Below are 24,693 nucleotides of genomic sequence, written 5' to 3'. Positions count from 1 at the left end.
ACAGTCTTGTTCTGAGCTGCTCTAAAATGTCACAGTAATAGTGATGGTGAGATGAAGCCTCATGAGGCATTGAACCACATGAGCCAATTGGTTCAAGAAAGGGTTCATTTCTCGAGGTTTCATGTGCACACGAAACCACCTACTGTCCATGTGTAGAATCACAGGCAGCTGGATCTGAACCACAGAATGTGTGATGCATTGAATTTTTGGGTCTTTTATGACTCTTGGGAATGACTATGAATAACAAAAAATGTATGACCAAATAATTTCTCTGCATAAATTATCATGTGTATAATAAAATATTTTTGAATGTATTCTGTGTGTAAATTTCCCCCAAATGATAGTATCATATGTGGGAGGTTATATAATGTTTTGTTTTCTTTTTGTCACTTTAGGAAAATGCCATGGACTTAAACAGGCAGAGGTCAGTGAAAGGGTTTGTGCAACTAGGGTGAGGACAATGATGTACAGCACAGGGGAGATTTTATTCATTTTGAGAAATAGAAATAACAGTTTCTCAACAGGTTTTGGTTTGAAGTGATTCCTTTTTTTGACAGTCATTTTTTGTTTCTCCCAGTACTCCAGATAACCAAACCTCATGTGTCTGAAATAACGTTAGATTTAATTTACCTTATTAGGAGTTATCAAATCCAAATGTTCCCACACAGGGGAAATCCTCCTCTTCTTCTTCTTAGCTGGCTCCATCCTCTTACTCATCCTTCTCTCCTCAATCTTAAATGATCTCTCTCTCTGTGTAGCAGCCCTTGGCATCAATGAAACGGCGTAGAGTTCGACTGGTGCAAATCTTTATTTCAACATCATGCACAGTGAAACCAAAACACAAACATTTGTACGCAAGTTATTTTACAAAGTTTACTTAGGTTACATTTTCTTTAAAAACACAGACATTACAAACAAGACATATTACTCATAATTAAAATTGTAATTTAATACACACATTTCAAACAAAAGAACAAACAAAAGACCAAAACATGCCACTACAATTAATTAACACATACCTTGCTCCGCCTACCAAGGGTGCAAACTCCTCACTCATCCAGTGTATCACAACAGGTATGTGAACCAAACTGTGCTTTTACAACAAAAAAACCCAATCCATTCCACATGACTGTCAAGCTTGACATTTGTTCAAATAATGTGTCAAACAAATCAAACTCAAATGTTCTTTGTGCTCACCTCACTTCTTTGTTCAGCATAGTCCTGCTCTGCTCTGTGTGGCAACCCAAATGCATGTGGCAAAACAGGTGTGTGGCAATCAGCCTCATTATATCCCAGAAGGGGGTGTGGCAACAATAAAACAAAATGGGAAGAAAATCCAACAGAAACCAAAAATAAATAAAAACAAGAAAAAAAAAAAAAAGGAAGAAAAATCTAAAATAATAAACCTATCAACCGGCCACCAACACTCTAAACCACAGGTGTCAAACATGCGGCCCGGGGGCCAAATTCGGCCTGCCAAAGGGTCCAGTCCGGCCCTTGGGATGAATTTGTGAAATGCAAAAATGACACTAAGATATTACCAATGCTTTTAGTTCAGGTTCCACATTCAGACTAATATGATCTAAAGAGGGCAGGACCAGTAAAAAACTATCATAATAACATAAATAATGACAACTCCTAATTTTTCTCTTTAGAAATGTAAATATTTGCATGCATTTACACTAAAATAAAGTATAATTTCACAAAAAATGTGAATAACCTGAACAAATATGAACAACCTGAAATGTCTTTAGAGAGGTAAGTACAAATTTAACAATATTCTACCTCTTACTAAATGTTGTGTGTATTTGTAGACCCACTGTGATCTGTAAGTTATAATGTGCTATACATGTGTAAATGATAAACTGAGGCAGAATATTGTTAAAATTACACTTATTTTTTTTAGATTGTTCATGTTATTCACATCTTTTGAAAGGATAATTTGTAGATGTAAACCTTTTCATAATGTAAATTTACTTTTTTTGCTCTAAAACACAGAGAAAAGTTCGGAGTTGACATTATTTATATATTATTATGTTATTATTTCACTGGTTCAGCCCACTGCAGATCAAAATTAGCTGAATGTGGCCCCTGAACTAAAATGAGTTTGACACCCCTGCTCTAAACTCTTCAGACTATCTCCAAACTATATAAACGCTATCCAAACCCTAGTATCCAAACTATCCAAACTCTGTTCAAACTCTGCACTGACCCTAACTCTCAATCAAAAACCCACATTTTGAACGGAGCCTGAGGGGTTTATACTGCTGTCAAACCTGAATCACATAGAACCACCTATGAACCACTTTTTTTTTTTTTTTTTTTTTTTATCTTTGGTGTCCTGTTGCTCCCAAAGTAAAATAAACTCATTTCAAAATTGCATGTTCAATTTACCCTGTTAATGATTTTTTGCATAAAAGATTTAATTTTGATTGGATTCCTGTGTTTTCTGTTCATCTGAAGCTGAAACCATTGATCATTTGTTTTTTAATCATTCACATTGCATTTCCTTTTGGGCTGATATTCATGGTTGGTTGTCCTTAAAAATTGAAAATATTCAATTTTTTTTGTTTTGTGATGTTTATTTTATGGATTCATTAGACGTTAATGTCAAAGATAACGTTAACCTTATTATTTTAAGTATTATTTATTAAGTATTATATTCATACTTGTAAGTGGAAAAACACAAACCCCTCCTTTAACTTGTTTTTATGTGATTTTATTAAGTATTACAAATCTCTTCAATATCTTACAAATATGTCAAAAAAGCCAGAACACTTTCTTCTAGTTTATCTAAGTCCTTGCTGTTTTAGTTGTATCTTGCCTTAGTCCTTTGTGCTCTACTGTCTAGTCAGATTTATTTATTTATTTTTCTTTCTGTTTCAATATTTTCATTACATTTCAAATGTCTTCATTATTTTTGTTTATTTTGTTTCAGACAGTTGTAATAGTTGTGTTTAACCGTTCCACCATGTCTCCAAATGTGTTTCTATATTATTCTTCTGTCATATTTTTCCCATTCTTGTTGGGTAAATTTGCTTTGTGGGAATTAAAAAAAAAAAAAAAAATTCCGAACCGCTTTGCGAAGCAGTCACGTGGTACAGCCGGGCAGCGAGGCTTCGGACGTCATTAATTTTGGCTCCAGAGGTATTGGAGTGAAAACCCCAAACACATGCTCTTACAGGAGTCACCAGCAGGGGGAGACAAAACACAGATGAGGAGGTTTGACAGATGCAAACACACACTCCTGATGTTCTCCTTCAGAATCAGCGTCTTTCAAGTCAAATCCACTCAGTTGTGTCTTCATTCATATCCTCTACTGTGTTTTGATTCACTCACTGAGCAGTTTTGAGGAACGCCACGAAGCTCTGAAAAGTTTTCAACAACATTTTCAAGCTGCAGAATAAGAAGGAAAACTCATCTCTATTCAGTGAACGTCGACAAATACTCACTTTGTACAGTGTTCATGACACGGAGTTGTTCTTTTTTCACTTCTGGTGATTGTTTTTATCACTGTCTCTTATAAATCAGTGAAAGCTCCACCTTAGACAACTCTTCATATCTATAAACCTTCATGTCTAATGACTAATAGTAGCTCCACTGGAGTTTAATGAACAGGTTTATTGTTTTTCAGGTGAACATATCAGATGGAAATTAGTATCAGATAATAAATAACAACACAGACCTAATGAGACAAACCTGATAATGGAGAAAAATGTGAAAATAATGATAAAATATGGTATTTCTGTTAGTTTTATACAGGTAAAGATGATTAATATGACATCAAATAGAATAGAATAGAATATCCTTTATTGTCATTGTGTTTTCCAGTCAGTGCAACAATATGAATAAAAAGCCAATATGTCAGAAATTAAAATTATAAAAGAAAACTCGTAAAATAAGAAAATTGAATATAATATTAAAATAAAGTTAAGTGGAAAATCTATGAAGTTTGAAAGGCACCGTATAGTGATATTGACCCACACATGTTATGGGTCAATTCTAGGATTCTTCTATTATAGGATGAACAGGCAGAATTATTCCAGTATATTTGAACTGTCTGTATGGGCTCCTGAAATCAGGAACCTAACGAAACAAATGACATTGCATTGGTTAGTTTGGTTTAAATTGTGTATGGAGGTATATAAATGATATGGACATAAATATTGGGACACATGTCTATAGCTGTAAGATGCCCTAATCATGATGATTTGAGACATAAACATAAATATTTCCATAAAGTTTAATGGGAGGTTTTTCTTCCTCCAGCGATCAGCCATAACATTCTGACATTTACAGGTAAAGTAGTATTAATGTTGATTATGTCATTACAATGGAACCTCTCAGTGGGTGGGAGTTACACTATAAGGACAAAAGTATGTGGACACGTTGAATTCAGGTGTTTGTTTTCTAACAGGGGTCTGGGATACAAAACAATTGTGACAAATGTCATAATACAGATTTATATTAAGATAAATATCATTGCATTGGTTAGTCTGGTTTAAATTGTTTTTTGATGTATATAAATGATCTGGAAACAAATATTGGGACACGTCATGTCTACAACTGTCATCCCACTCCTTTTCCAATGTTTTCTTTTCTTTTTAAATAAATCTATTTGTTGTTTGGTTTTAATGATATATTCAAATAAACAAACAAACAGCTGGAAGATGTCCTGTTTATGCTGAGTTCAGATATAAACATACATATATTCCTTAAAGTTTAATGGGAGATTTTTCTTCCTAAGTGAGATGTGAAGAAAGTAGATGGTTAGTTGTGGTTGAAATGTATTATTTACGGTCAGAGCATGACAAATATTTTAGAAATTTAGAGGTAGAACATTTAAAATCATAGTCATGAATTTAAAAAAAAATCAATGTTGAGAGAAATTAAGTAAAAACCATCTCTGATTTTGGAAGCAAAGATACTACTGTACTGTACGCTCAGTACAAGAGCATGTGTTTGGTTTTTTAGTCCAATACCTCTGTGGATTTAACACTGACCCTTGAATGTGAGCATTATTATTTGTTGTAGTATATCCACTGTTAACACTTGTATTTGTAGAACAAGTATTAACACTTATGTTTATTTGTTCTAGTTATTGGTAATTATATGAACATTTGCTGTTCTACTTTTAATAGTTCTAGTTCAGTTTGCTGTGCATCCATCCATCCATCCATCCATCCATCCATTATCTTCCGCTTATCCGGGGCCGGGTCGTGGGGGTAACAGTCTAAGCAGGGATGCCCAGACTTCCCTCTCCCCAGACTCCTCCTCCAGCTCTTCTGGGGGGACCCCAAGGCGTTCCCAGGCCAGCCGAGAAACATAGTCTCTCCAACGTGTCCTGGGTCTTCCTCGAGGTCTCCTCCCGGTGGGACATGCCCGGAACACCTCCCCAGGGAGGTGTCCAGGAGGCATCCGAAACAGGTGCCCACGGAGGAGCAGCGGTTCTACTCCGAGCTCCTCCCTGGTGACTGAGCTCCTCCCCCTATCCCTAAGGGTGTGCCCAGCCACTCTGCGGAGGAAACTCATTTCGACCGCTTGTATCCGGGATCTTGTCCTTTCGGTCATGACCCAAGGCTCATGACCATAGGTGAGGGTAGGAACGTAGATTGACCGGTAAATCGAGAGCTTTGCCTCTCGGCTCAGCTCCTTCTTTACCACAACCGACCGGTACAGTGACTGCATCACTGCAGACGCTGCACCAATCCGTCTGTCAATCTCACGCTCCATCCTTCCCTCACTCGTGAACAAGACCCCGAGATACTTAAACTCCTCCACGTGGGGCAAAGACCCTCCACCGACCCGGAGAGGGCAGACCACCTTTTTCCGGTCGAGAACCATGGCCTCAGATTTGGAGGTGCTGATCCTCATCCCACTCGCTTCACACTCGGATGCAAACCGCCCCAGGGCACGCTGAAGGTCCAGGTTCGATGAGGCCAACAGGACAACGTCATCTGCAAAAAGCAGAGATGAAATCCTGTGGTCCCCAAACCCTCCGGCCCTTGGCTGCGCCTAGAAATTCTGTCCATAAAAATTATGAACAGAACCGGTGACAAAGGGCAGCCCTGCCGGAGTCCAACATGCACCTGGAACAGGTCTGACTTACTGCCGGCAATGCGAACCAGGCTCCTGCTTCGGTCATACAAGGACCGGACTGCCCTTAGCAAAGGGCCCCGGACCCCATACTCCCGAAGCACCCCCCACAGGATACAACGAGGGACACGGTCGAACGCCTTCTCCAGATCCACAAAACACATGTGGACTGGTTGGGCGAACTCCCATGAACCCTCAAGCACCCGATGGAGAGTATAGAGCTGGTCCAGTGTTCCACGACCGGGACGAAAACCGCATTGTTCCTCCTGGATCCGAGGTTCAACTATCGGTCGGATCCTCCTCTCCAGTACCCTGGAATAGACTTTCCCCGGGAGGCTGAGGAGTGTGATCCCCCTGTAGTTGGAGCACATCCTCCGGTCCCCCTTCTTAAAAAGGGGAACCACCACCCCGGTCTGCCAATCCAGAGGTACTGTCTCCGACCGCCACGCGATGTTACAGAGATGTGTCAACCAAGACAGTCCCTGCACATCCAGAGACTTAAGGTACTCAGGGCGAATCTCATCCACCCCCGGTGCCCTGCCACTGAGGAGCTTTGCTGTGCATCCATTAAAAAAAAAAAGACCATGATCAAAGGAGCTATAAATGACATTGTGACATACAAGGCAGAGAAAGAGGACATACAGTCATGAAAAAGATGATTAGACCATCAAAAGTCATCAAAAACAATGGTTATGCAATCCAGTACTGACTCCTGTGTGTATCATGTGACTAAAACAGACAGAAAAGAAAACATGGAATGTCTAAAAGCACTATTTTTGTCAGTACAATGCCATATATATTGATGGAAGAACAGAAGTGATTTTGGTTATTATCAAGAAAACATGTTAAATGGACAGATATCAGCTCTGAAATTAAACTATTATGAGCCAGTTTTGTTGTTATCATTATATTTGTCTAAACAAATGTACCTTTAGTTGGACACTTCCACATCTGGTTTTTAAATGGCAGGACGCGCACTGATGACACAATGATGCAGAGACAATTCTCTGACCAATCATCGAGCTGTTTGCATCAACACGCATCACTTTACATGGACGAATCAGAGCGCTGTATACCAGTGACATGCAGTCAGAGGAGGCAGGGGAGGCAGAGCCTCCCTTGTCAATTTTGAAAAGAAAAAAAACTTGACTATAAAATATAATAAATGTTGATAGTTGTCAGCTGGTATGTCCTATAAACTAATTTTCCGTTCGAATCCAATATTGTTATTATTATTATTTTTTTTTTTTTTGTCAATTAGAATAGCAGAATTTCCGCATGCTCCGTTCAAATACAGGAAGGAGATGCGCCGTGAGGCAGCGCTGTGCTGTGCCTCCCGGAGAACTGTCTACTCCCCTCATGAACTCTGCTGGTACCCAATGAAAATACTGTGTTGCTGTCCCTCTGTATATCGCAGTTAAAATGCTTTCAAACACTCTGATTATATGCTCTATCCTTCCATAATCTGCATAACGCATGGAATGTATTTCTGTAATGTGTTTAGGCTCGCAGATTAACCATAAAACCGCAGTGAAAAAGTCACTAGGGGAAGCAAACAGTACCCCTGCCTCATGATAGATGGCGCCTGTGAGTCCACAGATTCATGTGCTTATAATCTTCTTTGTTTCTTTTTTATACACTTTAATTCACCTCATCAAAAATGGAGGATTACATTTCATGTACAAATAAAGGTAAGACTATAAACTTTTTTTATTTTTAGTTCGAAATGGCTCTTTTTGAAGGTTTCCTGTTGAGTTCCTGCCAGTCTACCTATGGTGACTTGATGCACAGCCCATACACCCAGGCCATTCCTTTAGCTCACTCTCTCTATTCCAGTTTCTCAGGCCACCATATATTTGTAGATCTGGCTCTGAAAGAGTCAGTGCCTCCCCAGCCATGAACCCCACTGCCCGTCACTGCTGTATACTGGCATGACCAACCAATCAGAATGCAGCTGTTGTCATTCCAGGAAGTGCCAGCCCCGTTTGTTCCTCCTTTGTTTTTGCTGTTAGAGCCAGAGACAAGCCGTGAAGCGGGTTCATCCAACTTCATTCTACTCGATGTTAGTCGGTGGGTTTGGACACAGATTCTCATCTTTTGATACGTAGGAGCAGTTTGAGCTCAAATCTACCCAAGTCTTTTTCCTCCTGGATATCTCGGTGCTCTCCGCTATAGTTAGCCGGTACCGGAGCTGCTAACTCTCGCGCAGTGAAGCGGAGACGGTCACGTGAGTTTGGATGGATTTCTTTATCGCTCCTCGCGCTGCTTGAACATGCTCCGGTTGTTTTCTATGCGCTGCATAGGAGTTTGTTTTCGGCCGTTGCTATGGAGATAACATGACGGTAGTAGGAACACGAGAGCCCCAGCAGCGCTGATATTTCTAATCCCGCCTAAAATACACAGTTTAATCTTATTTCCTGTTCAATAGAACAGAGTTTGTTCTGATATAGATACTTCTACATTGTGATGAATAACAGTGACTAACGCCCCCGTTTGTGCCTGAGCACCCCCCTCTCAGCTTTCTCATCCAGAACGCCCCCAGGGGGCGGTCCCACCCCCGTTGACAAACCCTAGTGGAGGATGTTAAAGTCATGTCTGCTGTTTGTTTGTTCCACTTGTAGATTTCCTGCCTCAGTGGATGAAATCCTGGAAATGCAGAGCCATCATACAGACCTTCTGGAGCTGCTGGGTCACAGATTGGATCTTTAGGACTGAAAAGCTTTTCTGAGGTCAGTGAATACTCCAACTGTGGGATGGTTTGGATTTATTGAATTGCTGATTTCCTCTGTTGAGTCTATTAATGCCAGTGAAGTTCCTCGGCTCTGCTTTATGTTTATCTATGAATTTGTCCAACTGTTTACTGAATAGTTTTTCTAGAATTTGTGAGAATTGAGGTCGTACTGAAACAGGTCTGGAGTTTGTGAAATGGTGGTTAATCCTAGATTTATACAGAGGGAAGTTTTGCAACTTTCATTTGGTTTTAATTTAGGCATAGTCCAGGTTGACTGTTGGTTTACAGAAATATGTATTCCTGATGTTTTATACACCGTATAAGTGTTTTTGTGTGTTTTTAGTTTTGAAGAGGGTTCTAGCAGAGATGAGAGTTAGAAGAGTTTAGTGCGTTCATGTCTCACAGATAGCTGCTGTCTAGGTCGTCTGACTGAATTTATCGTGTATGGAGCAGGAGATGAGGAGGGATTTTTCCTCCTGTTGCTCAGTACATGTGCAGACTATTAGTAGATTGAGTTGTAATGTAAAACAAACTCCACTTAGTTCTAGCTTCTTAATGAGTCATGTTTTGTTTGTATGTGAGGTTATATCAAATATTGTTTGTCCTTTTAACATTGAGTATCTGTTGCTGTTTGAATCAGTTGCTTTGCTTCTTTGAACTGCTGTTTTGTGTTGTGTTATTTTGCAGATATTGCAGAATTCGTATCAGTAATGCTATTGTTGTGTTTCTACTTTTATTGTTGAGATGATGTGATATGAGATGGTGCAGACTATTAGTAGACGGAGTTGTAATGTAATATTTAGTTCTGGCTCCTTGGTGAACCCCCCCACCCCCATTGTACTTCTGCTGTTTGTTGTAATTGTTGGCTTTCCTGGCCTTTGTCTCCCTGAGCCCCCTCCTCAGCTGGTCCATCGTGAGGGAGAGGGGGATGGGAGGTGACTGGAGGGGCTCCTCTGTTACAGGGAGGGGCAGAGGAGCTTATGGTAACAGGGAAGAGTGGTGGTGGTGGGGTGTTCCATACTGGAGAGGTGTGAAGAGGGACCTGAATGGGTGGGGGCTGGAGTCAGGACAGATTCAAACCTGTTGAAATGCAAATTCAGCTCGTTTGCCCAGTCCTGATCTCCATTAAATGGTGGGCGGTTGTTATTCGATGTGTTCAGGGTGCAGCGGTGAATTTGGATGTATCACCAAGAAAAATAAAACTGGTGTAACTCAACAGTTCTTCATCCAATCAGCACCAAACTCCATGTGCATGATAAGAGTCACACCCTGAGCATGAAATGACAATATTGAATCAGACTCATAGTGCCACCTATTGGAAACAATAAATGACACGTGTTGGTGTTTTGATGTGCAGATTGAACATGTCCAACTTTAATTTCCTCAGAAAACCTTAAAAAGTTCATTATTTAATACGTTCCAAGTTGGTGACCTTAGGTAACATCATATGATTGTGGTGGTGCTACAACTTCTGAGAGTTATTTTATAAAACAAAAAATTGTTGTAACTCATTTGTTCATTGTTCTAATCTGCATCAATTTTCACATGTAGAATAAGAGGATTGAGTTTTTAAATGTTTGAAAATGTCCTATTAATTTTTTTAACTAGGCAATTTTGTCTGTCTGCTTAATCTGGTTTGAAAGGGATGTGTTTGTTGTGTTCCATTCCATTGCATTTCAGTGACCACCTCTTCTGTTTCTTTGTGTTTTGATGTAGAGAGAAGACAAAGGTGGATTTGAAGTGAAACCTAAAAGTTGTGTCTGGACAAAGATCACCTGATTCCAGCAAACATGGATGGAAAACCCACCTGTGACCAGTGTGGAAAGACTTTCACCACAGCAAGTAACCTAAAAGTCCACCAACGCATCCACACTGGAGAAAGACCATATGAATGTGACCAATGTGGAAAGAGTTTCGCCCAAATGAGTGGGCTTCAATATCACCAACGCATCCACACTGGAGAAAAACCATATGAGTGTGGCCAGTGTGGAAATGCTTTCACCACAGGAAGTAACCTAAAAAGCCACCAACGCATCCACACTGGAGAAAGACCATATGAATGTGACCAGTGTGGAAATGCTTTCGCCAGAGCAAGCAGTCTAAAAATCCACCAACGCATCCACACTGGAGAAAAACCATATGCCTGTGCCCAGTGCGGAAAGAGTTTCGCCTACATGAATGGGCTTAAATGTCACCAATACAGTCACACTGGAGAAAGACCATATAACTGTGATCAGTGTGGGAAGTCTTTCACCAAAGCTAATAACCTAAAAATCCACCAACGGACCCACACTGGAGAGAGACCCAAGTCCATCCCATAATTTCACACCCACAACCCAAATCCATTTACACTTCACATCTGTCCTCACTTTAGTCTATTCAAAAAATAAAAACCTCTGAAATTATGATTACTCTGTCTTAATTGAAAGAAATCTTGAATGCTATTTGGAATTATATATTTTTTTACTTTATAAATCATTTACACTATCCTGCAATTTTAAGGGTTTCAAGTGGAATAAATCAATTATTGGTTGCTTAAAAATATCCTACTTTATTACTTACTTTACTAATAATTTGCTATGTTATCAGTACAGGTTCAGTTATTGTCACGTTTGTAGCAGTGAAATATGACTTTGTCCTTAATTGATGTGTTAGTGAGAGGTATCTCATGCTAAATGACAGATGAAGTGTGACTGAATCTTGCTCTAGGCCACGCAAAAAGGCTCTGTACTTTTCTTAATGCTATTGTAATGCTGCCTACCTCAATATAAAAAACTAAGTGAAAATGTATGGGAAAAAACCAAAAGAAATGAAATTTTATAAGTTCTTTGCTTGATGAGTGTTTTTGATTTGCAAATATAAGCTGTATTCTGATTTATACTTTGTGTATTTTCACCTTTGTGCTGAACAGTGATGAAAAGGTCAGGTTCAGCACAATGTGCCTGTTTTGCAACTTGGAAATTTTTTTGTGGTTAAGGTGAGCTGAGTGTAATCTTAATTATGAACTTGGAAACTTTCTGTGGTCAAGAAATGCTGGCCTCCCTGCGCAAATGTTCGACCAATGGGTAACTCTTGAAGCTCTTTGTGGTTAAGCTATGCTATCTAAGCTGAACTCCCTGTGCAAATGTCAAACCAAGGCGTGACCCTTGATCAAACTGTCAAATGCATAAGTGCTATTTTGCAGATTTTGCAGATGTCCAATGCACTTGTTAAACTTAAAGTGAACTTTCAAATGGGTGTGTGCTTTGAGTGATTGACGTATATACTGACGTGATTTGCTTGACGTGTGTACTGACGCATTTTACCCAGCAATTGTTAACCAATCATATGTGTTTGTTGAACTTATGTAACTGAATATGGGAGTAACTAAACATGGGAGTCTTCAAAGAGTCACTAAAAACCATAAAATGTAATGAAGAAGATTTTCATGTGTTAGACGAATAGTGTGTTTGATGGGATACTAGTGGTAAACTGCCTTCTCTTACAACTCACAAATTTTGGATTTTTGTGAATCATTGCTGTTTTCAATAAACCAGATTCTGGGTTAACCTTCTTTAAACTTCAGTCTTGCCTATTGGTGGATTTTTTCTTCATTCTCCTTTTGTGTTTTTCCATCGGCAGCTTTAAGTGGTAAGTTTCTTTACCATATTAGTTAACCCCCATCGCTGGCCAGGCCTCAATTTTAACACGGTATCTGAGCAGGATAGAGAACACTGGCAGTCATGCACTTTTCAGGCACGTAGAGTTAAGCCAAGGGCGCAGCAAAGATAGTTACCTGGTGTTAAAATATAAAGGTATCTGGGGCAGTAATCCATTAACTAATATTATTGTAGTTTTTTTGTGATTATTGTGCTACGTGCTTAACATGTTATCATGTGCATCCCAGAGTGTTCTTTAAGTCTTATTAAAGCACAGACTCAGAAATTCAAATAATGCTCGAATTCAAGTAATGCTTAAATTGAAATAATGTTGAAACTGAAATAATGCTTAAATTGAAATAATGTTGAAATTGAAATAATGCTGGAATTGAAATAATGCTGGAATTCAAATGCTGAAATTTGTCAGACTCCTGCTCTCCAGGAGGCAGAGACTCGAGCACAACCTCCTGATTTTTTCCCCCATTTTTCATGGTTATCATGTATTTGTTTTTTGTGAATCTCCTTGGGGGAATTTGTGAATTTTGAGGAAAATCAAAGTCTGTGATTTGAACTGGTCCGTTTTTTACAAGTGGACACCTAGTGCTGTCATCAGTCAGGTTTGGCCACAGTGCAGGATCATCAGCGACAACTGGAGGACCTTCCTTTGTTGATAATTCAGGTGCAGGTGAGGAGGTGGTTTAGGAAGTGCAGGCTGGGACATCCTCTTGGGTTTCCTCAAAGGACTCCCCATAATCTGCGCTGAATAAGACCATAATGATCAGCCTAATTATTACCATTTTAAATAATCCCAGTTAGACATTATATTAGACTGGATAAATACTTTATTAAACCATAAAAACCCAAACACACACCATCGACCAAAACCATGTACTGATCTAAAATGTTAAACCCTTATTGATCCAGTAATCCTATCAATACATGTCAATAATTGGTGTAAAATGCAGTTTTTCGTCTTTTCATGGTCATCAGATATGACCCATTTGGACGTTCAGAGGCTCCGTAGTTACCGTGGAATTACCGTCATCTTCTACAGTATTGATTCACCAGTAAAACCCATGGAGTTGAATAAATGAGAATGGATGGACACACTGGGTTTATGTTTAATCAATGATATTTTTGTTGAAAATATAACATAATTTTTTTTAAAAAATTGTTAGAATAACCTTTAAATTTACTCTGAACTTTAATGAACATCTTCATGATCAGTGAATTAAATATAGGAAAATACATGATTTACACTGAAAAAACTTCAAAGAAAGAGGATAATATTACAATAAATGGTGATAAATCATTTAAGAAAGGTTATAAATAGGGAAAAATCTATTTGGGAACAGACACAAAAGTATCACTGGGTCTTTATGGGTTAATTCCAAATTGGGAAGTTGCAGCAGCAGTAAGTATAGTAAGAAACAGAAGAATAATAGAAGCACACAAAACAGAATAAAAATACACCCAATAAAATGAAATAATTAATAAATAACACACATACCTTTATCTCTAGAGGTTGTGGCCACTTTATGAGTAGACACAGCCAGGAATTTAAACAAAGCACCAGAATGAAAAAAGGTAACACTCATAAATCATGACGATGTAGTAGTTGACTATCAGGATTATTTAGTTTATTTAAAAAACTACTTAAACATTATACCACCGAATATACAGAGGAACTAATAGAACTAGTAATGGCAGATTATCCTGTAAATTCCACTGTCAAAGCAGTTTTATCAATCAAAACATGAAACTCTGTCAGTAAAAACGTGTGTAAATGGGTCATTGCACTGAAAGTCACTGATTGTCTGATTTCATTCAAATGGAATTTCTGTTTTCATTCCACACACGTAGAGATGTTCGTATTATGTTCTTTACACAAGTGCATTTCTCTTTTTCATCATTTCATTTAGACAGTGTGTATATACACTGGACGCGTTTTAACGGTCGCATTTCAATCTCAGCTTGAGGGAGAAAAGCTACTTCTTGAGCTCTGGAGAAGCTAACTGATTTCAGCTAGTAGCATTTATGCTAAGAACTAGCATTGAGTACAAGCAGTGGAGAACAGCACAAGACCAGACCAGGGACCACTGAACCAAGAACCAACAACGAAGACCAGAATCAGAAGACCATCTGAGAGGGAAGGCCACCAAGGACCCGCCAAGGAAGACCGCACTAGACTTTCCATAATGGAACGGTAAGGACAGCAATATTAAAAATATTTTTAGTTACAATCAGCTATGTTCGCATATGTAGATTTTAGCTACCAGTTAAGGCTAAAATTTAGATATCGCCAATGTTAGGAGGAAAATTCAAAAGATGCGATTTCATTGGGGGATTAAATAAATAATTCTTGATTTTTGTATACATATATATATATATATATATATATATATATATATATATATATATATATATACAGGGTGGGGAAGCAAAATTTACAATGAACATTTAGTTGTTTTTTCTCAGCAGGCACTACGTCAATTGTTTTGAAACCAAACATATATTGATGTCATAATCATACCTAACACTATTATCCATACCTTTTCAGAAACTTTTGCCCATATGAGTAATCAGGAAAGCAAACGTCAGAGTGTGTGATTTGCTGAATGCACTCGTCACACCAAAGGAGATTTCAAAAATAGTTGGAGTGTCCATAAAGACTGTTTATAATGTAAAGAAGAGAATGACTATGAGCAAAACTATTCCGAGAAAGTCTGGAAGATACTATTAAAGGAGAATGGGAGAAGTTGTCACCCGAATATTTGAGGAACACTTGCGCAAGTTTCAGGAAGCGTGTGAAGGCAGTTATTGAGAAAGAGGAAGGACACATAGAATAAAAACATTTTCTATTTTGTAAATTTTCTTCTGGCAAATAAATTCTCATGACTTTCAATAAACTAATTGGTCATACACTGTCTTTCAATCACTGCCTCAAAATATTGTAAATTTTGCTTCCCCACCCTTTGTGTAAAAAAAAAAAAAAAAAAAAAATATATATATATATATATATATATATATGTGTGTGTGTGTGTGTGTGTGTGTGTGTGTGTTTGCATGTATGTGTGTGTGTGTGTGTGTTGAGGAGCTGCTGTATCAAAATGGAGGGTTTTCTTCCACCAGCAATTAGAGTCAGGGTTTATTTCTTTTATGATTCCAGTCCAGTCCTCTTTTATTGTGGCTCAGCATTTAAATAACTTTTATCAGATTTCATGGTTTTGTCACAGAGTTTCTCATACCCAAAAAATGTTATGCTTTTCTTTCACAAATGTAGGAATGATGGTCTGAAATTGCATTAAAATGTACAAAACAGTAAAATTTCTCTTGCCTGACCAGCCAACGCTCTGGGTGCTCAGCACCCCTAAACCTCTGATCCTAGAATCGCTCCTGCTATCCACTATCCTTTACTGAATCCAAACCACAAACAAAATTCCAACAACTACTGGTCAAACCCAAAGATAAAATACACCAAGAACAGAAATGTGATTTCATATATGAAATTTAATGTTTATCATGAAATAAAACCTATGTAGGAGAAACAGGGAAACCATCTGGAATATGAAAAAAAGAACAGCAGACAGAATGTGAAAAGGAAACAACACACAGACAAACAAGAGCAGCAAAAGAAAAAGCACATAAAGAGAACCTCAAATCTGCCACATCTGACCACTGCAAGAGACAAAATCACACCATGACTGGAATAACACCAGGGTCATCTGTGCTGAAAGCAACACAATCCATTGCTGGACCAAAGAGGCCGATGAGACATGAAAACGTGCACCAAGGACAACGAACAGGGACGACGGTGCATACACCCTATCACACACCTGGGATACAGTCCTGGAGAAAAGGTCAGACAGCAGGGGGCGTAAACCCTCCCTGGTGTCTGACCAATCCTCCTGAGCAGTAACATAAGCATAAGTCACGTCTCAGTAACATCATGTGACGCTTCTGACGGAGGCTACAGGAAGTAGCTGAAACTAGTCAAGCAGATAAACAACTACCCCTGTCTGATAAATGAGTGACCTTTAATAACTAAGGGTGTGTATTGGCAAGAACCTGTCGATACGATACAAATCACAATACTAGGATCACAATACTGTTAAAAAGGCAATTTTTTGTTTGTTTCTTTTTTTCTTTTTTTAAATTATTATTTCCTGGAAGAATTGAATTACACCATAAATATGCAGAAATACTAAACACATTTTTATTTGATCAGAACAGGATCTAATGCTATATTGCAAAATTTTCCTTTGTTAAAACTTAAATTATGTTTTACAGGCATTAGAGTTTAAGATCCTGTTCAAATGTTCATTTTCTAGTAGCTCATAACTAACACCATAACATTATTTTTGTGCAATCCCAAGAAAGGAACTAACATTATTTAATAAAAGAGTATTAAATAATAATAAATAAGATATAAACAATAAAGAAAAACAAAAATAAACCTCTGCCATATCTACATTTGAATACCTAAAAATATTGATACATACTTTTTAATATCGATACAGTATTGTGAAATGAAATATTGCGATATATTGCAGAACTGATATTTTCTAACACCCCTAACAATAACTATACAACACATGTACACACAGACACTGAGGATCCCAGATAAATGAGTGTAAATCCTCCAAACAGTGGTTCAGTCAATGTGGTTTTGAAAGTGTGGATGTGGATCAGTTTGTCAGAGGAGACTCTGTAGAAGGACACAGATCCAGCAGGACAGTCCACATACACTGATACTGTACCAGAGGAGGAGGAGGAGGAGGAGGAGGAGGAGGAGGAGGAGGAGGAGGAGGAGGAGGAGGAGGACCTGACCATGTGACCACAGAAGCCTCTCCCCTCCTCAGGTTCAACCTCAGTGTGTGTAAACCTCAGTCCCAGACCATCTGGAACCACAGTGAAGGTAAGAACTGAAGGTTTTCCTCCTCCTTTCTCCTCTGAACATGGATCTGAGCCTGTTTGGTCCATTATCAGTAAATGGTAAACACATGAACTGTCTGGAATCCTTCAGGTCAGGGGCGATTCTAGGATCAGAGGTTTAGAGGTGCTGAACACCCAGAGTGCTGCCCGGTCAGGCAAGAGAAATTTCACTGTTTTGTACATTTTAATGCAATTTCAGACCATCATTCCTACATTTGTGGAAAAAAAAAGCATAACATTTTTTGGGTATGAGAAACTCTGTGTTGAAACCATCAAATCTGATAAAAGTTATTTAAATGCTGAGTCACAATAAAAGAGGAATGGATTGGAATCATAAAAGAAATAAGCCCTAACTCTAATTGCTGGTGGAAGACAATCCTCCATTTTGATACAGCAGCTTCTCAACACACATTTACAAGAGAATGGGTTTAACTCCAGAGGACTATTAGTGTCAGATCAACCAGATCTACTTCAAAACACTGTCTGCACATGACAATAGATTCACTGTACAGGTTCTATCAGTGGAACATTTATAAATCTGTTTATAAATGGACAGAAACCAACATATATGTGGAAGAACACACCATCATATACCATCAAAACATCAGCAAACCATTTTTTGTCATTTGTTTTCTAATTAATCTGATTAAAATACGTAACATTTGGCACATTTAATCCCTGAGGCAGATAATTTCTAATAAACTGTAGACTAGTGTATGTGTTAAGCATCTCTTTGCTCTCCTCTCTCTCTTTTTGCTTTAAACAAAAGTCAAATAACCAAACAATGTGTTTTATATCTAATAACAGATATACACTGGTACATTTATTTAACTTACAATATCATTGTAATAGAATATTTGGTTGCTGTGGAAAATGAGGTTACATGAGTTGATCTTAGAATCTTACCTGAATCTGGCTCTTTTTTTATTAAAAAAAAAACAAAAAACAAACAAAAAAAACCCAAAACAAAACAATCGCACGTTCATGATGAGGCTGGCTGGCTGCACACACACACACACACACACACACACACAAACAACAGGAGTTAATGTTCATCTAGTCAGATAAAGTCAGTCTCTCCTTGTCTTTAATCTGAACTCATGCACAGACACAACAGCAGCTTCTCTCAGTCCAGTTCAAACAGAGGACAGAGGTGGACTGAACCACATGGAACGTTTCTTAGCTAGAAAAAACATCAGCTAACTCCTGCCTAACAACATAAACAGTGAAGCAATACAATGAAAAAGAGGATCATCTTAGTTTGACAATTTTAACTGCTCGATGATCGCCTAAAGTTAAGATGGCAGCACATGGCCATCACAACCATGTGCTGAATGCTCCAGGAATATCTGTCAAAATTTCTACTCAAGAAGGCTGAGCCAAGTGAAAAACATATTGGTGTGTAGAGGAAAGTGTGTTGAACAAATATCTGCTTTTAAAAATGAATTTTGATGTAAAATATAGCTTTTACCCCCTGAAAATCAACTGTCCACACATGTGGGACTAATACAAATATACAACAAATAAAAGTTTAAAATCCTCATTAAATGTAATAATATAATAATATACAAAATTTCTCATTTATAAGATATAGGCATCTTTATGTCTGATAAATGTTCATATCTTTGGGTACAAAGCAATAATCTTTCAACAATTCAAATAAAACTAGCATAATCACAGCTATATGTTATTTTGACTCTTTTGATGCATCCAGTATTCAGACCACCATGAGGAGTTTCCCTCTAAACATGTCAAATCAGTTTTTTCTCTCTTATATGTGTTTGTACATCCTATAAAAACATTAAACTCTCATAATGTTGCAGTTCTTTGTCTGAGGCTATTTATTGATTTTTAACATTTTTACCCCTCTGTTGCATGGCGTCCACATACGGACACTGAAATATGTTCTTAATAAAACCATATTTGTTTTAAATTCAAAATGTATTTCAACTTTAGCCTAATTTTGAGTAGTCAAATTTGTAAAAAAAAAAAAAAAAATCTAGATTTTTTTTGTTTGTTTATAATTCCTGCATGACTAAACTCCTGGAGCGCTGCCGTCTTTGTGACAGAACACTGAGGCCACACTTGGAAACACCAGCATCCATCCATCTACACATACATCACACTGACCAAGGCAGCTCATTATGATGGGATGTAAATCTGTTTGTAGACTTTTATCTGGACTCTGAGACAAATGTGTGTTTTTTGTCGGTGGATGAAAATAATCCTAAATGTGTTGTTTGACGTGTCCACATGAGTTAGTTTGTCCTGTGTGTGGTTGTGAACTCCTGTTTGCTGAATCATCCAGAACTTTGCCGACTGCTCTGAGCTGATGGAATATGTGAGTGTCCAACTGGTGCTGAGTAGAGTTGTGTTGGTGTTTAGTGTTGATCAGGGACTGGAACCCCAGGCATATATGATGGTGTTGTGGAGCTGATGGGACATGTAGACTCGTCCTCTGATGCTCTTCAGATGGGACTGTCCTTCAGCGAGGGGTTGAAGGTCCATCCTGTCCAAGTCTGGCAGATCCACTGTGTGTCCACCAGTCCAAGCAGGTCAGTGTCAGGGTTTCTCACACCACACTTGGTCCTTCTTCCACAATAATGTCTTCAAATGCATCAGCTGTGGAGAACCACAGTCTCCATGGTGACGACACAATCGCAGCCACAAGTGTCAAAACCAAGAGTAGAACTGATCCAATGAAGTGACAAAACAGCATTAAAGAGTCCGGCCTCCTTGGTTCCAATAATGTGAACTGTGTCATGGATTTGATTTGTTTTGATTCTGGACAGTAAATCCACCCTGGAACTGACTGTTGTCTGGACATAGAACTGAATTAGTAAAGTTTTTATCCATGTTGTTGATAAAATGACCTTTTGCTGTCGCCGTCTCTGGATAAGATGATTGTGATTCCTGTGTTCAAGTATATAAGTAAGTAGTTTTTAGAAATAAGTTATTTTACACATTTAAATTACGAATAATGATCAAATTATTCATTTAGATTTTAACTTTTATTAACATTTTAAGATCTGAACCACAAACTGATGATTTGGAAAGCTCATTCAAAGTGAGTAAAGTTAAGTGTATTTTATTAAGATATTTAAACTAATGAATTTTGGTTTAGTTCATCTTACAGTTTTATGATAAACTTAGTCATCTTTTGTGCTTTCAGACTGTATTAAAAAAGGTTAAGTTATTCTGTAAATAACTTCACAACAAGTTACTTTAAATTCATGTTACAAAATACTAACCACAATCAAATACATAATAATAAACCACAGTATGCAGTTTACAAATAAAGTCACCTTGTTCTGCCCTCACTATGTGTGAAGCCACCCTTGCAGAGCGAGGCAGACAGTTAACAACAGAAGGTGAAGAAGAATCAGGAAGAGACCAATTTGTGTTTGAAGGTGAAGTTTTGTTTTAGTTGCTTATTTTCTTTCCTTCCCTTCTTTTAATAATACTTTTGTAGAACTGCAATAACATGAAATACAAACAAATACATGTATTACAATGTGTGCTGAAATATGTTTCCACTGTAAGCACTTCTTAACTTTTACCCATCCTTTTTAAATGCATGAATTAACATCCATACATGAATTAAACAGCTAAATATTCCAGTAATTACAAACCAATGAAATAAGCATGTACAGTATAGAAACTACATGAAATTAACTTAAACATGCAATAAGGGGCACAAGAAATGCAGTAATCTTGTACAGAATGTACACAGTAAAAAACCTCTTTCTGAACTGCATTAACATTACATGTAATCTAATTGGCATTAATCAAAAATACTCCAATGCTAATATTATGCACAAGATTCTCCTGGAGTGCACAAATAATTTGCTAGTAAAGGAAACACAGCAATTGCTACCAAATTGCATCTGCATTAGCTCTGAACTGAGTACATACAAGCTAGCGAGAGAGAGAGAGAGAGAGAGAGAGAGAGAGAGAGAGAGAGAGAGAGAGAGAGAGAGAGAGAGAGAGAGAGAGAGAGAGAGAGAGAGAGAGAGAGAGAGAGAGAGAGAGAGAGAGAGAGAGAGAGAGAGAGAGAGAGAGAGAGAGAGAGAGAGAGAGAGAGAGAGAGAGAGAGAGAACAGATATATGTTCAGGCCAGACAGGGGAGAAGACAGGAGAGTTTGGGTTCCAGGGGGGCCAGCAGGTGTCCTCTGACCCGGAGAGAGAGCAACCATAGTCTGAGCAGGACCAGGTCTCCCTGCTCCAGGGATTCAGATTCTCCTCTCAAGAGTCCTGGGTCCACACCAGTCCACTTCCAGATTCCTCACTTAAAGTCACATTAAGTCTTTTCCTCCTTTCCTTTTCGTTGTCACTTCTCCTGTCGATCAAACCTCCTTCCAGTCTCTCCTTTGTTTGAGTTTCCCTCCACCACACAGCTCTCAGGTGGGTCTGATTTCTACCCTTCCTTTCCCTCGCTTTACCAGTGATGTCACCTCCTGCTTCCTGCTACAGAGTGGTGCATTAGAACACACTTCTGTACTCTGAAGACAACAAAACACAGCTTTCAGTCTGGTGTTTGTTTTCACATCTGTATCCTGTGAAGCCTGATCTGGAGGTTTTGAAGTGTGATGTTCTTGTCAGAAGAAGTCGGTGCTGATGGTTCACACACACTGGTTTTCTTCTTGTCATCTGAAAAGGCTTTTTAGTCTCCCACCTGACCCAGGGCCACCACAAACTGATTACACTCTATGTATTCATCATAACGTACTCCATGTGTCATCCCCCCCCCCCCCCCCCCCCCCCCCAGTCTCTCTATATCTCTATCGCTCTCTCTTTTCTCCTCCTTTACTCTCTCTCTCTTTAACCCCAACTGGTCAAGGCAGACAGCCATCCTTCAGGAGTCTGGGTCTGCTCGAGGTTTCTGCCCGTTAAAGGGAAGTTTTTCCTCGCCACTGTCACCAATCACAAGTGTTTGCACCTGAAGGATTCTGTTGGGTCTCTGTAAACTTAATTTGATTCTGATTTGAATTGATAAAGCACTTTGTGACTCTGTCTGTGAAAAGTGCTCTATTAATAAAATTTACCTACTTACTTACTTACTGGTTCAGACACAATGTGTTTTCTTCTTCTCATCTGATGCTGAGGTACTGTTTGGTCCAGACGTTGATGATTCACATCTGCGCTGATGATGGGAGAGAGCAAAGGATGACCACAATCTGTTCGGACATTGATAACACTCCAACTGTTTTGATGTGTTATGACACTGATTGTCTAGAGTCTTACTTTTTGTACAACTGTTCAGTTTTTGTCTTGTGTGGAAATGTTTGAAACGTCCATGTTTGGTACATTGCGAACCTGTGGTAAGAGATCTGTCTCCGAATCTGGACTGGTTGGGATTCTCTCCGATATGGGTCTGTTGGTGACGCTTGTAAGAGGAAGATGACCAGAATATCTTTGTGCACCTATCACAGGGGTACATCAACTTTGTGTGGTGAACACGGCAATGAGAATGTAAAGCAGACAGGAATATGTAAGTCTTCCCACACTGGTCATAGTCATATGGTCTCCCTCCAGTGTGGGTGCATTGGTGTTTATTTAAGTCATCTGCTGTGTTGGAAGTCTTCCCACACTGGTCATAGTGATATGGTCTTTCTCCAGTGTGAATGCGTCGGTGCCTTATTAGGTTACTTGCACAAGTGAATGTCTTCCCACACTGGTCACAGTCATATGGTCTTTCTCCAGTGTGGATGGTTAGGTGTTGTTTCAGCCCACCTATTGTGGTGAAAGTTTTCCCACACTGGTCACACTCATATGGTCTTTCTCCAGTGTGGATGCGTAGGTGTTCCTTGAGCCCACCCTTTGTGGTGAAAGTCTTTCCACACTGGTCACAGTCATATGGTCTTTCCTTATTGTGGATGCGTTGGTGCCTTTTTAAGTGACTTCCTTTGGTAAAAGTCTTCCCACACCATTACAGTCATATGGTCTTTCTCCAGTGTGGATGCATTGGTGTTTCTTCAGCCCACTCATTCTGGTGAAAGTCTTTCCACACTGGTCACAGGTGGGTCTTCCATCCATGTTTGCTGGAATCAGGTGATCTTGGTCTTCCTCCAGATATGACTTTTAAGGTTTCAGTTCAAATCCACCTTTGGCTTCTTTCTACATGAAAACACACAGGAACAGAAGAGGTGGTCACTGAAATGCAATGGAACAGAACACAACAAACATATCTGTTTGGAACCAGATTAAGCAGATAGACAAAATCAACTAGTTAGGCAATCGATGAGGCATTTTCAAAACAACCAATATTTGATGGCTTCTCCTTTAAGCTGCAGGAGACTTTCGTCACCAATTTTTCATCAAATCTATAAAACCCCAGTCATAGCCTTGGTATCATGAATCCATAAGTCTTTCTCTGATTACTCACCTGAATCTCTTCCCTCAGGGTGAACAATTTCAGTGTCATCCACCACAAACAAACCACTTGTTTACCAAAAGAGCCAGTATGTAACTCAGGAATCTTCTAAATTTTTTTGCAACGTGCATTGTGGGAAGCGGAGGTTCGCACCGCTTCCTGGCAGTGGCAGTGCAACCATACAATATTATATAGCTGCAACAAACATGATGTGATAATGGCTGAAACATGGAAACGGCTGAGAAAGACCGGTGTGAAAGACCGCCCGTACAGTTAGGAGGAGGAGCCTATGGTAGCCTGGAGGCAAACGGCTCTGAGATACGAAAGTAACTAAATCAATTTGACGATTACCCTTTTTTTTTTAAAAAATTGTTCTAATTAAAGAATCTGATTTCAATTTAAAATTGATTCATCATGCAGCCCTACATCCCTGTTTCTCCCCCTATTTCCCCCATCCTTCTCTCTCTCGCTCTCTTTCTCTTCCTTTACCCTCTTACTTTAACCCCAACTGGTCAAGGCAGACAACCATCCTCCAGGAGGCGGGGTCTGCTCCAGGTTTGTACCGGTTAAAGGTAGTTTTTTCTGCTGCAGATCAGGCCTGGTATTCAGTCTCCCATGGACTAGAAACCCTGACCTAGTGCTGCAACAACGAATCAATTAAATTAATCCAAATCAATTCTTCAAAGAGTTGGCAACGAATTTGGCAGTCGATTCGTTGGGTCTTGAGTACGTTAGTATTGAGGCATGGCCGCACTTTGTGTAGTGAAACAGAGGAAAACACAGAGCAGCATGGCAGAGTCTTCGGATACCGAGCCTGATCAGATAAAGGCCCGTTGAACAGCTTTGGGAATACTGACATCTGCTGGTGTGTTACATGTGGACTAGGATCTCTTAGTAGTGATGAGCCAAATTAACCAAGG

The 24,693-nt window shown here is 39.0% G+C and overlaps 4 protein-coding genes and 1 pseudogene across 4 annotated transcripts in view; 3 read left to right on the top strand and 2 right to left on the bottom strand.

Moving 5' to 3' along the window:
* LOC115436241 (NLR family CARD domain-containing protein 3-like) overlaps positions 1–24,693 on the bottom strand; it is a 1,147,354-nt gene that overhangs the window by 574,498 nt on the left and 548,163 nt on the right. The window lies entirely within an intron of this gene.
* Positions 1–24,693, top strand: part of LOC115436275 (zinc finger protein 664-like) — a 1,196,486-nt pseudogene that overhangs the window by 1,100,418 nt on the left and 71,375 nt on the right.
* Positions 1–24,693, bottom strand: part of LOC115436287 (zinc finger protein 431-like) — a 676,852-nt gene that overhangs the window by 601,526 nt on the left and 50,633 nt on the right. The gene's annotated exons all lie outside the window — the stretch shown is intronic.
* Positions 1–24,693, top strand: part of LOC115436308 (uncharacterized) — a 236,905-nt gene that overhangs the window by 175,878 nt on the left and 36,334 nt on the right. The window lies entirely within an intron of this gene.
* LOC115436327 (zinc finger protein 239-like) lies at positions 10,604–11,431 on the top strand. Its single transcript, XM_030159173.1, has one exon. The coding sequence runs from the start codon at positions 10,618–10,620 to the stop codon at positions 11,146–11,148; it is 531 nt and encodes a 176-aa protein (XP_030015033.1). The 5' UTR covers positions 10,604–10,617; the 3' UTR covers positions 11,149–11,431.

The sequence above is a fragment of the Sphaeramia orbicularis genome, chromosome 16, assembly GCF_902148855.1.
Source record: "Sphaeramia orbicularis chromosome 16, fSphaOr1.1, whole genome shotgun sequence".
In the NCBI taxonomy this organism is placed as follows: domain Eukaryota; kingdom Metazoa; phylum Chordata; class Actinopteri; order Kurtiformes; family Apogonidae; genus Sphaeramia; species Sphaeramia orbicularis.
Note: the sequence above shows the minus strand (reverse complement) of the source record. Positions and strands in the feature narration are given on the sequence as shown.

What these genes read in the sequence shown, in the direction of transcription:
- LOC115436327 (XM_030159173.1), top strand. Translation starts at nt 10,618, where the DNA reads ATGGATGGAAAACCCACCTGTGACCAGTGTGGAAAGACTTTCACCACA.